At 38.1% G+C, this 15306-nt stretch overlaps 1 protein-coding gene across 1 annotated transcript in view; it reads left to right on the forward strand.

The window, feature by feature from the left end:
- Positions 1 to 14971, forward strand: part of cttnbp2 (cortactin binding protein 2) — a 150293-nt gene extending 135322 nt beyond the window's left edge. The window contains exons 14-23 of the mRNA XM_041795646.1: positions 2923 to 3022; positions 3930 to 4097; positions 5616 to 5788; positions 6621 to 6799; positions 7193 to 7431; positions 7516 to 7707; positions 9438 to 9489; positions 10028 to 10127; positions 11010 to 11117; positions 13431 to 14971. Of these exons, the coding sequence (XP_041651580.1) occupies positions 2923 to 3022; positions 3930 to 4097; positions 5616 to 5788; positions 6621 to 6799; positions 7193 to 7431; positions 7516 to 7707; positions 9438 to 9489; positions 10028 to 10127; positions 11010 to 11117; positions 13431 to 13790 (1671 nt within the window). The 3' untranslated portion in view covers positions 13791 to 14971. The remainder of the gene's footprint in view (positions 1 to 2922; positions 3023 to 3929; positions 4098 to 5615; positions 5789 to 6620; positions 6800 to 7192; positions 7432 to 7515; positions 7708 to 9437; positions 9490 to 10027; positions 10128 to 11009; positions 11118 to 13430) is intronic.
- Positions 14972 to 15306: the final 335 nt, after the last annotated feature.

Here is a 15306-nt window from a genome sequence, read left to right on the forward strand (position 1 = left end):
TACTTTTTCTTTTTTGTATATATGCTTCACATCTTCTGATGTGAAATATTCTTCTTTGATTCTCCCTATTATCTCCGCCAAGGAGGTTATGTGATCAGCAGGGTTTGTTAGTTTGTTTGTTAACCATCTGGATCTAGGAATTGTTTAAAGGATTCTTTACTTTTGGGAGATAGGGCTAATGGCGGAGGTCTGCGCTCTCTGAGTGCTTTTCTAGTCTTATAATTATGTTTACTGCTTTATTTAATTGTTAGTCTATTCACTTCCTCAATGGTGTCGCTTTACTTAAACAGCTTTTTTAGACCCATTGTTTCTATTTTTATTCCTTCCTATGTATTTTCTCTTGTTTATCTTTTTTTTTTGTATCTGTTAAAGCTTTTAGATGTTCAGACTTTTGCCTGTCAGCACACATTGGGGAAACAAGATGGATAGGCTTGTGCAAAATTTAGATTTTTTTCTAAACTGTAAAGAATCATAAACACCTCTTTATTTTGCATAGTAGATCTAAATTTACTGATAAAATTCTGAGTCATATACACCCCAGTAAATCAGAAAGGTTAATAAACAGTTTCTGATCACTCTAAACTGTAAAATCAAGTTAGTAAATATTACTCTAAAAATTCATGCAAACAGATCACCTTAAGAAAACATAGTAAAGTAACTTTTTGACCTCAGTAAAGTAAACTAGATAATGTTACTTGCATTTACAAAAGTAAACAACTTTTTTTTAGTGTTGTGCACTTTGCACTTAAGTTAAAGATACTCCAGTAATACTCACTGAAAAACAGCATTTGTTAAGTACTTGGTACTTGTGTGTAATGCCTGAGGGCATTCTGGGGAAAACTAAGCAAATTAAGAGATGATTGTTAAAAAAATAAGTAGAATGCAAAAAAACTTAAAGTGATCCAATGCTGTTAACTTAAAACTAAAAGTGTGTTTTATCAACTGTGAGGAACCGGGCTGATGTGGCTGTTTTGGTTATTTAAGGGATGACTGTCAAACAGTTTAATTAAAATTGATAAAAATAATGAGCTCAAGTACCCAAAATCACTGAATTTTGTGTTGTCCTCACTTCTGTGTACAGCACGGGCAAACTTGGCTCAAGCACAAGCTAAGACAGCTCAGACTGTTAAATTTTCTTTTCTTTCTTGTTTGAGTATTGCTTTAACCTGGTTACCTCCACCTACTGGACAGTGGTGTGAATCAGCAAACTGGCAGCCAAGCCCTTAGATCTTACTTACTTACTTTAAGTAGAATTTACTTTAAAAAACAGTTGAATGTTTTTCTTCGCCCTGCAATAAAACATCACTTGATAAAACTTAGTAATAACTTTATACAGTCAAGTAAAGTTAACTCAATTTATTTGAGGTCTGGAGAGCTATCGGGTTTAACAGTGCATTAAGTTTACCCTTTTTACTTCTTATTAATGCAAATATCTGATTAGCCAAGCAAATGACAGAACCAGTGCATTTAGGCATGTAGATATGGTCAAGACGATATGCTGAAGTTTGAACCAAGCATTTGAGTGGACCAGAGCAGTGATTTAAGTGACACTGAACACATAATTATTATTGGTGCCAGGCTGGTCTGAGTGTTTTACTATCTGCTGATGCACTGAGATTTTCATCTCTAGGGTTTACAGAGACTGATTTGAACAAGAGAAAATTTCCACTGAGCAGCAGTTCTCTAGGCCAGAAAGCCTTGTTGATGGCAGAGGTCATCACCAGACTGGTCCGTGCTGAAAAACATCACATCGAATCTCGAAGCAGATGGACTGCAGCAGCAGAACACATTGGGTTGACACTCCTGTGGCTAAGAACAGGAAAGTGAGGCTGCAGTTCACACAGGCTCAAAGCTTAGTCTGGTCTGATGAGGCTCAATCTCTGCAGAGACTTTTGATTGAAAGGTTCTGAATTTGGTGTAAAATAACTTGAAAGTGTGCCAGACTACCACGGCACATTTAAAGTCATTTAAACCACCTTTCTTCCCCGTTCTGATGCTCAGTTTGTGCACCAGCTTATTGTCTTGACCATGTCTGCATGCCTACATGCACTGGTGGCTGCTATGGGATTGAATGAAGTGGTGTGAGTGTATCAAGCAATACAACTATTGCTGTACAGGGCAGCCATCTTTCATTAATCATGTTAGGGTTGATGGGGCTTTTCCAGCCTTTCAAGTCAGGACTTCAGGGGCCTTCATGTTAAAACTGTGTGGCACCCACCATCAGTGAAAAGAGCATGAGGTGTGATGTAAGTGTGAGTGGAGCAGAGAGCTGTCAGTCATCTCTCACACGGTAAAACCTGTCCTTTAAAGTCATATCAAAGCAGATTCATTCATTGGCCTTGCTTCGTATCAACAAGAGAGGTTAAATTAGGACCCTTTTTTCATCACACAGGTGTCTGTGATCAAAATATTTTCCATATTTCCACTAGTTTGACCTTTTAATTGTGAAAATCAATGCAGCTTTGTTGCACAGAGTGATGCAATGAGACAGAAACTGGATGCAAACAGCAACCAGTACAGTGAGTCAGTGTAACATGATGTAAAAGTCTACACACATGCTGGACAGGTCAGTGCTGCTTCACTAAACCTGCTGCTCAAAGATAACTCAGGTAGTGAAATATGTCAGCGCTGGTGCTTTTAATCTTGACACAGATACCTTTTACAGCAGGTTTGGTGTCGTTATGCTTAATGTACAAAGAAGTAAAGAAGATAACGTTTCCTGTACAGCCGTATCTTCTCTGTACTCACAGCAGCAGCAGCGACGTGCCTGGAAAAGCCCTTTCTGCTCATTCAAATTCTGCTCTTGCTCCATTTCTCTCAGCGCATAGTAGTAGTAGATTTCTTTTGTTTCCATGACAACGTGCTCCCTTCTTACCTCTCTCTTCACTCATCGTCTCCCTCGCTCTCTCTTCTCTCCACCAGTCGAAGCAGGAGGCTGCAGGGCTCGGCTGTGACGTGGTGCGGGTGGAGGTGGAGGAGAGCCTGACCAAAGGGCAGCTGCTGGACACTTTCATCACATGTGGTAGGGACACAAACGTATTCACAAAGACACAGACCTGCAGATTTATGAATGGCTCACACGCTGACAGAGAATTACACTCAGCTACAGTAAGCACATTCATGATACAACAGGCACGCATGAGCAGCTTATACAGGCTTACACACGAGCAGAAATTGGATTTCTCAGTCGTATCCATTCAGTCATTCAGAGCTGAAACTGATCCAAACCTGATCAATACAAAGTCCCGCCCCTTAGTAACGGTTGCTCTGATAGGCAAGCTAGAAAAAAGATGGTGCAGCAGGCTCTTTTCAGCTGGAGTGTTGACTCAGGAATCTAACAGCAAAGAAGAAGCATCCATTTTGGTTCCAATATGAAAATTAAATGTTTTTTCTTGATCATATGAATAGAAATAAATGCCCCATCATTAAGTTCAGTTTGTCTAACTCGTCACCTCAGATTCAAGGAAATGGTGATGGATGTTTTCAGTACATTTGCATGATTAAAGGACAATTGTTTGAGAGGATTAGGCTGATCCTATGATGATAAAAATAAGCATACGTAGTAAATGAGAGATTACTTAACAATAACAAAAACAGAATCTTTTAAATTCCCATAATTTCTCATGCAAGTAGGAGAAACATTGTATAAAGAATGAAAAATGTTAAGTGTACAAGTACTCGAAGTAAAATACATGCCAACTAGTCCTGGTAATTTTTAACTTCAGCTACAGATACAAAAAGCAAGTCAGCTATCACAAGATGGCTGTCAGTGCCCATATGCAGAAGCTAACTAGCATGTCTGATAATAGGTGTGAATATCCTAAAAGTAACAATGATGATTACAGTGAAGAAACAGTATGCTTACTTTGCTCATAACACTTTCACTGTAAGAAGTGATCCTACAGTTACCTCATGCCTCCTTGTCTCAGGTTTCCTGGTGCCAGCGTTGGGCTCAGTTGTTGGGGTACCAGGTGGTCACTGTGTGGTTGTTCTGCTGGAGGGATTGGAGAAAGCTTCGTCTCTGACAGGCCTGCTGGGAGATCTCTGTAACAGTCTGGACAGTAGGAGCCCTGCTTCACCGCTGCTTCTTAACACAGGTACGACTCACAGGAGCCAGGCTTCAACATGAAAACCAGAACCATTTACTTTTGGTTGAAATTCATTTTATTCCCTTGGTATTTTTCACAACTTCACTTGGGGTTGGCACAGACTGCAGAAAGTTTTTGACAAAGCCTGAGTGATGTTAGTCATCAAGTTACTCTAGGGCAGTGGTTCTCAACCTTAGAGTCGGGACCCCCTTGGGGGTTGTCAGACACTGAGAGGGGGTCTCCAGATGCCCTAAAAAATGAAGAATATTTTTCAAATAACACTGTTGCCACTTTACATCAATTTTGTCAAATTTCATTACCCCTTTTCATAATTTTTTCCCACCAATTTTAACAGTTTTAAATTCTTTCCACAACTTTTTTTATTGCCACTTTCTTGCCACTAAAGCTTAACGTTGTTGACCCATTATTGCTACTATTAACCCCTTTTAACCACTTTTTATGCACATTTTTTCCCATTCTAACCACATTTCACCATTTGATATGCCCATTTTTGCTAGTTTAATCAATTTCTTCCAATATCTGCTTATTTTTTCTTTCTTGGTTAACCCTTTTTTGCCAGCTTATATCAATTTTTCATCCCATTTCACCAAATTTCCACCCATTTTTGCCAATTCAAAGCCATTTCAGCCCCTTTTTTACTCCCTTTTACCACTATTTATCACCATTTTTGCCACTTTAACCCATTTTGCCACTTCTATTTCTGCTTCTTTTAAAATCCAATTTCACCACCTTTTCCACCATTTTTTGCCACTATTTACCCATTATAGCAATTTTTAAAGCATTTTAATTTTTTTTTTTTTTAAACAAAGGGGATTTACGTTTTTAAGAAGGTTATTTACTACAGTAATGATTTAAAACTTAGTTTTTTTTCTTTGATAAGAGTTGTTTTTTTTCAGGTTAAATATGAAATATGGATATCACAGCTTAACTTTACAATGGACCATGGTTTTGCTGACCTCCATTGGCCCCCAGTTTGGCTAAGCACCAAAAAGCTCTCCCATTTATCCCCCTTATGGACGACCTTGTCTGCACATGACTATTCCAAATTGTGCATGGCTGTGTTCAACCACCTTTAGGTATAGTGGGGGTCCCCAGTCTCTGGCACCTTTATTTTTTGGGGTCGCAGGCTGAAAAGGTTGAGAACCACTGCTCTAGGGGGCTCTAGCCAATCCACGGCTGTTGAAACTGCAGCCTTAAACCGACTTGGAGCCAAGATCTTTAGCCTCGTGACAAACAGCTACACAATAAAGTTTGTCTGGAAAATCTTTGTCATGCTTATGATGTCATGCTTGTTATTTTTTCTGCAAGACATAAGCCAATATTAGTCGTTTTCTGATATGGTGTGTCAAATCTAATACCTATAACTTTAAGGAACCTGCATTAAGAACTTACGCTGTCATTTGAATAACGCTCTGTTATATTGTAGGCAGTACCTGCATAACTAACAGATAATGAAAACTGATCCTCCTTCCTGTCCCTCTTTCACTGCTCTTATCCCTCCCTCAGGTCCCCATCATTTCCGTGTTGGCAGCTTCCTGATTGGCACTCTTTCAAAGCCCCGCCTGCAGGGATCAGAGCTCCGCCTCCAGCAGCATTTCCGCTGGGTTACGCTGCGCTGGGACCAGGAGCCGCTGCACGGCATGCTGGGAAGGCACCTCCGCAGGAAGCTGCTTCACAAGGTCAGAGAGAGGTTTTAGTTTCATCTGAGACTTGATGTTGTTCTGGTTGATGTCGTTTTCACTGCTCGTCTTTGTGAACAGATAAATAAAGTTGTAGTTTTGAATAAAATATGCCCACTGCTGTGTATCAGTATCCTCAATAATGAAGAATCTGTCCTTGTGCAAAACATTTGTTATTAGAGTGTAACTAATGTACAGCTTACAGCATGTGCAGTTTAGTTCCAACAATCCTCACCCATCCTTGTAAAAAAAAAAAAACCCAAACCCCCCCCCAAAAAAAAACAAAAAAAAAAAACATTTTCAATAAAAGTTAGAAACTTTGCCATAAAGAATTTAACATGTTTTGTTAAGTATTTATTCAGGTCACTTTATATCACACTTTATATCACACTCTCTTTATCTCAAGTATTATGAGAAACCTTTTTTTGTGACGAAATTTGAATAAAGGTTATTCAAAACAAATCCATATAAATAATTTGGCACTTTGACTTTAAACCAGAGCTTTTATGTTGCAATGCCGACTGTTTCAATTAATCAAATCTGAGGAATATCAAAGGTAAACCTTCTTTATGTTGCAGCATCTTTCATCACGTTAATATAATTCAGACAAAAGACAAGGCCAGTATTCTTTTATATGACACACACATTCAATAAAAGCTATCCAAAGTGCTTTACAGAGGCAAAGCACTAAAAATAAAAAATAAATTAAAAAAGCAATCATAAAATTGCACTGAATCATAAAGGACTGTGAAGTGATGTATTGAAAACTATTTTAAAACTGAGTAAAGAGCATTTAAGGCCAAGCTTTAATCCCTTCCTACCTCTCCTTCAGATGGGGACAGGAGTTTGGTCACCTGAGGGCGTCATGGAGCGGTCGGTGTTGTGGGTCAGCCAGGTTTGGCAGCAGCTCAATGCCTGTTTGTCCCGTCTCGGCACCCATGAGGCTCTGCTGGGCCCGCAGCACTTTCTGTCCTGTCCTGTAGTCCCAAACAACACACAGGCAGTCGTCAGGTGTGTATCTTCTTGTCTTGGTGTGTGAGTGTTTGCACAGGTTGTTGAAATCTTTTAAAGTGCTTGAAATTTTAGAGTTTTGTTCAAGGTTTTTAAAGGGCTTGGATTGGAGAAAGTGTGTGAAATTGTAATTTAATGCCCACTCATGTTAAAATATCTATCTTAAGCTCTCAATAAAAAGCCAATCGCTCATTTCTCCAGAAGTTAAGACTCAGTGTGCCAGAAGGTTAACGGCATGTGGTTTAAACAAGTAAATAATTATTCTAAACTCATGTGTTCGTAATGAATTCTCTCTTATTCAGCTCATTGGACAAGTGCTGCTCGAGTGTCGAGAGCAAAATGATGTCAGAGCAGCAGGAGAAACCTAATGTTTGTCCTCGTGTCTGTGTTCAGATGGCTGTCTCGGCTCTGGAACGCCGTGGTCGTCCCCCGTGTGGAAGAAGCCATCATCTCCCGGGTAACGGCCAAGCGTTCCTCCTCCTCCTCCTCTTCCTCTCCCTCCTCTCCATCATTGCAGAGACTGTCTCCCAGCAACTGTGGGCTGAGCGCCGGGCAGCAGGCTGTAGTGAAGGCCGCCCTCAGCATCCTGGTCAACAAGGCCGTTCTCCCAGGCTGTCCTCTGCCTCGACACGGTGAGTGGGCGACCATGGTTCATTCATGTTTACCAGTTATTCAGTCTCACTGAGTGATGTGAGCACTTTCAAAATTTCCTGCAGAGATGGACAGATACCTGCTGGAGTTTAGAGGCGGGGCCTTCCCTCTGTCAGCCATCGGTTCCTACAGTGGAAGTGGAGGACGTGGAGGGAGGAAAGGACGGGACGCTGGCAAACTGAGACGATCCAACACCAGCCCTCGGAAGAAAGGAGGCCCCGCCTTAAACTGGAGCTCTGGCGGCTCTTTTAGAGAGGGTAAGATGGCTGCTCTGATCCCACTTATTCAAGTGGATGTGAAATTCCAGTGATTATCATTTTTTAAAGATTTATTTAAGGACTGTTTTCTTTTAATTGGAAAGGAAAGGACAGTAAAGCTGTGTCCCTCTGTCACAAAGGAAAGTGCTTTTCCAACTCATGACAGAAACTCATGACAAACTTTCCTGAACTTTTCGAGTATAAATCATAAGATTTCAGCGACTATTCACAGCAAATAAAAGACATGAAGAGACAATATAAAGTACACTACAATTATGAGACAACTTTAGATACAAATAAACAGAATGTGATGATTTGTCATTGTAAAATGGCTCAAAAATCAGTTTGCTACTCACAGTGAGAGGATACTGGTTTATTTGAGCTCTTATTATCCACAAGGGGGCGTTGTTTGACAGGCTTCACATGCATGCTGCAATAATCTGTCTTTTGACACACAATAATGAACAAAAAACAAAAATGGACAACAAAAAAAAAAACAACCTTTTCCTTTATTCATGTGTAGCCCCCAAATGTCAAAACTTTGGATTAAAGAAATTTCTCATGTTCTCTATGAGGACTTGGCCCAAAAAACCTATCTGATCTTTTAGTCCCCTATCAGGCATCCAGACCTGTCAGGTCCTCTGAGACGGGTTTACTCACTGTTCCCAGAACCAAGCAGGCTGAGGCAGCTCGACATTTCCTCACTCCTCACCTTGAACAATCTACCAGAACACCTGACGCTCTCTACGTCTGTTAGCTCTTTTAAAAAAAGGTTGTTAAACACTTTTATGTACTACTTAATTCCATAAGTTCAGTCTTGTCTTAGCTTAGTCTTAATTAAAAAAATATTTATTTATTTATTTTTCAGTTCTTTTTAATTCTGAAAGACAGTCATCAATAAACAGTGTATAGGTGGAAAAATAGCTGAGTTTCCTCTGCAACTCAGCCTTTATTGTCTTTTTTTAACCCTCAGACCTTAGTAACTAAAAGTTCCTTTTGAACTGTTAATAACCTCCTGAGACCTGAGCTTTTATTGAAATGCTAACTATATTTTCTCCCATTTTTTGGAATTAGTAGTACCTGATAAGTTTAAAATCTCAGCCTTGACTTTGAAAAGGAAGTCCAATATCAACACAAATTCCCTAAAATTTCAAACAAACTACCTAAAATTTCTATGAAAAATTCTTAAACACCTTTTTTGAAAGGTTCCCACAAAAGTACCACAAAATTTCTTCAAAAATTCCTTAAATATTTCAATGTAACTTTATCATTTTGCCTCAAAACTTTCCCCCCAAATCCTTTTTAAATTCCTGAAAAGTTTCCAATAATTACCAAAATCCCAAAGCAAATTCCCTAAAACCTACAAGGTCACATGAAAAAAAAATTCCCCCAAACATGGGAACAAATTCCTTGAAAATTTCTATATATTTTAGAAATTCAAAGGTAAGCAGCGTCTAATAAAAGCTTTTTTACAGGTCAACATGCCAAATACGTATTTATCACTGCTTTTTGTCTGAAAATCTACATTACCTAAAAATAATGTGGTAAACTGCAGAGGTAGGTCTATTTTAATGGTGGTCTTTATGAAATTCTTAACCATCTTAATTAATTGTAATGATTTATTAGGTTTTAATATTAATTTAAAAAAAATCCAGCAAATTATATCAATAATTTTAAATTGTATTTGTATTTATTTGTTTTTTAAATTGTGTGCTTTTTTGTGTTTGCAGGTTCTCTGTCTAGCACTGATGTCAGCTTCATCTCTAATGGCAAAGTCCAGAGGTTTGTGTCTTTCTATTGATTATTATGAAGAGAAATAATCATAGTATCATGCAGTACAGCTGTCTAGTGGATGATACCGGAGAGCACCCATACTCTGATGGTTATAGTAAACACATCACAATAGCCACTATTTCCAGAAAACATTTATAAATTTAAGCACATTTAACCTCTGATTGAAATTATTATAATTCTCATTGGGTTTACTTTGAGTAGAGATGAATACTTGAGGTTAAAGTCCTAAATCTGTACCTTGACATGTTTGAAAAAAATCTTTCTCCACAAGTTTAGACTTTGAAACTGTAATTTCTCAGAATGAATCATAAAAAACAGCTTTGTTTTAAGTCTATATGGCACAAAAGTAGTTCTGAACTTAGAGACATAAAGCACTTTGGGAGATATTTTAGCCAGCTAAAAATGAAAGGCTTGAGAAACAGCATTTTGTGCTTTTTATTTTTTTGCAAGCAGGTGTTGTGATGTTACACATACCTGTTTATGAGCCTTAAATTTGTCTGTAAATGTGTTTTTGTTGTGTTTGTAGGGAGCCTATGGGTCTGTCTGTGTTCTCTGATGATGAGACTGATTTAATCAGAGAGCTGCAGACGATGTGCTCCAGCAAGTCTGAGCCAGACATCAGCAAGGTACAGTCACACTTAAACAAGGAATATACACCTTACAGTCAGTTAGACTGTTAGATGAGATTTATTAGAACTTAAGATCCATGTTCAGGGTTTTGTCCCATTCTAAACTTCCTAAGAGTGTTCCCTGGGACAACACAGTTTCTTTGAACGAAAATAAGCAGGCATAGTGAAGCCTGCAGCTGCAAGAATGTCAAACCAGCTCTGGAACTTAACTTGTGAAAAAAACCCTCTGAAAATGTTCAGATCTAGCATTACTAGATCAAGATAAAGAGATGGATGAGTCCAAGCAAATGTGGATTCCAACTGTGTGCCTCTGTCTTTCAAAATACAACATCAACATCTCAGTGAAGCGTTTTTCCATTCAGATGCCACATGGGCCCTAATTACACCAAACACTTGGCTTTTAGCTCACATGTTTTGACTCATTCACCGCTCTTTAATTATTCACTGTCATCCCTCTAAAAATAGAGACTGTGTGTCAGAGTCCCTGCACTGTTATGGTAATAATATCTACAGTTTGTTCAAGTAGCTCCAGGGCCGTTAAGTCAAAATAATTCTGGCTTTTAACTTGTGATTCTTAAGATATTTCTTGACAAGAATTATTTCTATTACTGTTTCCCAACAGTCAGTGAAAATTACCCCATGAATCTGTCATTCAGTGGACAGTGTAGTGATCAAAGATGGGTAAATGCAATTAAAAATGTTATTGGGTAAACCTTAAAATGCAGTTAAACCTGCCCTGCATGACGCTGAAGGTAATGTAAACTCATCTCCAGCCAGAGATTTATTTAGAATACCAACACCTTTTGTGCAGATTGGCATTGCAGGAGCACCCTGGTTTCACTAATATTCATTGTGTTCACTCTTGATCCTCCACTGCAGATTTCTCGCACCAAAGATGACCTGATCCTGTTCTCCAGCCCTCCTAGTGAAGCCACGCCCCCCTGCAAGGCTGAGCAGGGAACCACCGTCCAGCAGCGACCTCAGACGGTAAGAAGAAGCTAAAATATTGCGCAAATATAAAAATTTTGTGACAGTGTCAAAAAAGAATTTTAACGTCACAAGAAAAGTAGACATTTTCAGTTTTTATTTTAGAGAAATCCCCCCCTCCATTCAGTTCCTATCAGCACTATTGATTAACCTGACTGAGCCACAGCCTGGTGACTCAGTTCTAAATGAAAGTTTGTGTTTGTTTTGGAGAAACTTTTAATCATATGTGTCTTGTACATTTGACATTACCTCATAAATAAGCTGTCCACTATCAGCAGTTTTAGTGCTTTACTGCTGTACAATGTGTCATTACTGCAGATTTACTTGTAAGATGAGGTTCTTCTTGATGTACAGCAGCTCTACCAGCCAGACTTTGAGCTTTTTCTGCTGTTTTGGTGCTACAAGTTTTGGTAATGATTCTCCTTAAAATAAAGTCAGTTTAATTGATAAATTATTGTCTATTTTACACCTTTCAAAATGACTGTCAGGGCTGTAAAAAGATAACATTTTTTAATTGCAATTAATCGTAAATTTTCTCTTGTTAATTGCGATTAATCCCTTCCTTTGTAATGCATTTTAAAATTTCTCTTTTTTTACGTTCAAAACTGCTTTTTTGTGCCATGTTGGGTTTTTTTCAACTGTTATAACCTCCTGAGACCTGGGCGGAGAAACCTGATCATAAAGCCTAAACATTTAAACTAAATTCCTCCCAAATTCTATGTAAAGTCCTAAAAATTTTCAAGCAATTTTCCCAAAAATTTGAAGCAAATTTCTCTTTTTTTCCTTTCAAATTCCAAAACAATGAATTAAAGCATTCCCTTAAACATCCAAACAAATTCCCTGATATTCCATGAAATTCTTGACACCACCCCCCAAAAAAAATCCACCCAAATTTCACAAAATTTTCAAAATTTCCATTAAAATACCTTAAGAATTGTAAGCAAGCGTGTCAATCAAATTCCCTGAAATTTACATGAAATTCTTGGATTTTTCAAAGGACACCACCCAAAAAAATCTGAATCAAATTCCCAAGCATTTAAATAAAAATTTTAAATGAAAATGCCTTAAAATTTCTTTAAAAAAAAACCCCAAAACATCCAAATAAAGTCGCTTTGAAATTTTCAAAGGACCCCCCTCCCCCCACAAATTCCCAATCATTTTTAACCACAAATAAATGTATTAAATATTCATCAAAATATCTAAAGATTTAAAGCAAATTCCCCCAAACATCAAAACAAATTTCCCAAATCCCATTTAAATACTCCAAAAACAATTAAAAAAAGAAAAAAAAAATTGAAGCAGGTTTTCCCCCCAAACTTCCTACGAAAGTTTCAAAAATATACAAACATTTTACCAGAATTTCCTTAAACTTTCCTGAAAATACCAGCAAATCTCGTAAAACATCCAAAGAAATTCCTAGAAATTTCCATGAAATTCTTGAAAATTTCACCCCCCAAGAAAAATCCACCCTAATTCCACAAAATTAACAAATAAATATTCAACATTTCCATAAAAATACCTTCAGAAATGTAAGCAAATTCTCCCAAATATCAAAACAAAATTCCCAAATTATATATATATATATATATATATATATATATATATATAAATGCCAATAAATTTCCTTTTCAACTTTTCCCCCAAACCTCCTATGAAATTCTTCAAAATATACAAACATAACCTCAAAATTTCCTTGAACTTGCTTAAGATATACCATCAAATCTCCCTAAACACCCAAACAAATTCCCTAAAATTTCCATGGAAATTCCTCAAAATTTCATAGCAAATTCTGCCAACATTTTAAGCAACTTAATTAAATGGACATTCTGGAAAATTTTATCTCAATAGTTCTAATAGCAGAAATTACTGTATTGTAGGGAAGCCAATATGTACATGCAGGAGCATGTACCTAGGAGGTACATGCTCCTGCATGAGACCTTAAGGAGCAGTGGAAGACTTACTTTACATCACTGTGGCTGCAGGGAGACGCTGCAGTGGCTTTACCAAAGTGTGCTGAAATGTATTAAAAGCATGCAACCAAAAAAAAAAAAAATGCAATAAATATGGGCCTTAACTGATCATAGTTAATACATTAATGCTGACAGCCCTAGGATTTACTGGTGCTTTACAATGCTTTATTAATGCTAGCCTTTAAATGTTAATGTCTTAACTTTTTAAATAAAGTTTCCATCTTAGCATTTCTGTGTCATGCACATAGACTCAGTCAGCTCAGACAGGGCTCTACTGTTGGCTAATTTGGTTTGTAAGTTTGCCAAAATTGACAAACTTGTTCTGTTTTACTGCCTTTCGCAGACGGTCACTCATCAGTCCGTCCGCAGCTCCAGCCAGGCAGCCGTCCAGAGCAGCGACCGACGCTCGGGCTCTCGTGCCAAATCGCAGCTCCCTGTCCCAAGCAGCAGGGGACAGCAGACGCGAGCCTCTCCTGCTGCCACCAGCAGCAACAATAACAGCAGCAGCAGTAGCTCCTGCAGAACCCAGACGCCCCCAAGCCGCGGCAGAACCCCCACCAACAGCAGCAGCAGACTGAAACAGGCTGCTCCATCAGGCAGCAGCAACAACAACTACTACCGCAACAACATTGACAACAACCAATCGCACGAGGACATCTGGATCCTCCACCGAGACCTGCATGAAAACAACAACAACAAATAGACATCTAAAACATCTCCCCCCTCGTCCCTTCCCATGATTCCGCTGTGAACGCCCCCCTCTCCATGATGTAAAGACTAGGTACCTGACTACCTTTGACTCTTAGTATTTGTACTTGTTATCTGTACTTGTTACACTGTACTGCAGTTGTGTACTTGGGGACCATAGTTTTATTCTATTACAGTATTTGAAGTATTTGATTGTTTGGTTTTGGTAGGATTTAATGTGGGGAAAAAAAACAACAGAAGGTAATGCAGCAGGTTACTTTGCTGTTGCCTTATTCCAGTGCATTAACGACGGGACAATAAACAGTGTAAGAATGATTAAAAAACAGTGTTTGAGTGGTGGAAACTGCCTCAGAAGCAGCACTGGCACAGTGTTTTAATGTACTTAAAGTGAATACTGTACTCCTCTTACTGGTATAAGGCCATTGAAGAGTAACTGAAGGTACTTACAGGTGTTACCTTTTAGTTAAAAGTGTTTTTGGATCAAAGAAAGAGACGAGCAGGTTTTATTTTCTTTATGTTGTTTTTGCTATTAAGTATTTTGAGATATTCAAGTGTTTAATCTTTAAATAGTTGCAAGGTTGGTTTAAATACTGTTGAAATTAATCAGGGTTTTACCAAATATATTTGTAAATAAGAATTAGTAAGTTTAAATGCTCTATAGATTGGTGTACGTGGTTATGACGCTTGTACAGTGATGAAACCTTAAAGCGAAACTGCTGACGTTAAAAAAAGAAAACTTGTACATAGTGTTTGTAAGACTAGTTTGGTTCTGAACCCATCACTTGTTTCAAAGTGAAGGCGCTGTGGCAATAAGTACTAGAACTGTATAAACACAGGATGTCCTCAATCAACTGTAAGCCATAATAAATATTTTAGAAAGCATCTTTAACCCACCGGAGTCACGTTCTGTTCAACCCCAGCTGAGCCCTGACGCTGTAACTCATCCTCCTTCTTTTTGCTTTCCATTATCACTGTGTTTCTCAAAGTGTTTTTACTTTTAAAGGACAAGTGTTGTTACAAGCGGACATTGTTTATATATAAATATAAATATATCTATACATATGTACAGGAGAGATTTTAGTCAACCTATGATTTTGATCTGTACGATAGCTGTTTGAGGTTTAAAGAATTGTCTTTCAAGCACAAACATTAAAAAATGACACTGATAAAAATCTACTCTGACCTTTTTCTGCTTCTTTTATTTGTTTATTTGTTTTTAGTGTCTTTTACTGAGCCCAAAAGAGGATTTTCATCAAGCAGCGACCTCCGGTGTTGAAATTAAGCCAGTGCTGAAGCACAAAAAAACTGCAGTTTCTCAAGTGTCCACTAGAGGCTGGCTGCTAAAGCACCAGAAGCCCCAGCAATAAAGTGTAGCAGATTGGTATAGTTTCTCCATGTGATTTAGCAAGTATAAGGTAAAAATGGGCCAAAAATACAATGCTGACTCAATTGTACTCTATATCCAAAATTTTGTAAGTATTCTATTTTTCACCCAGAAAGCCTCTGTGTTT

The sequence above is a fragment of the Cheilinus undulatus genome, linkage group 9 (assembly GCF_018320785.1).
Source record: "Cheilinus undulatus linkage group 9, ASM1832078v1, whole genome shotgun sequence".
Taxonomy (NCBI): domain Eukaryota; kingdom Metazoa; phylum Chordata; class Actinopteri; order Labriformes; family Labridae; genus Cheilinus; species Cheilinus undulatus.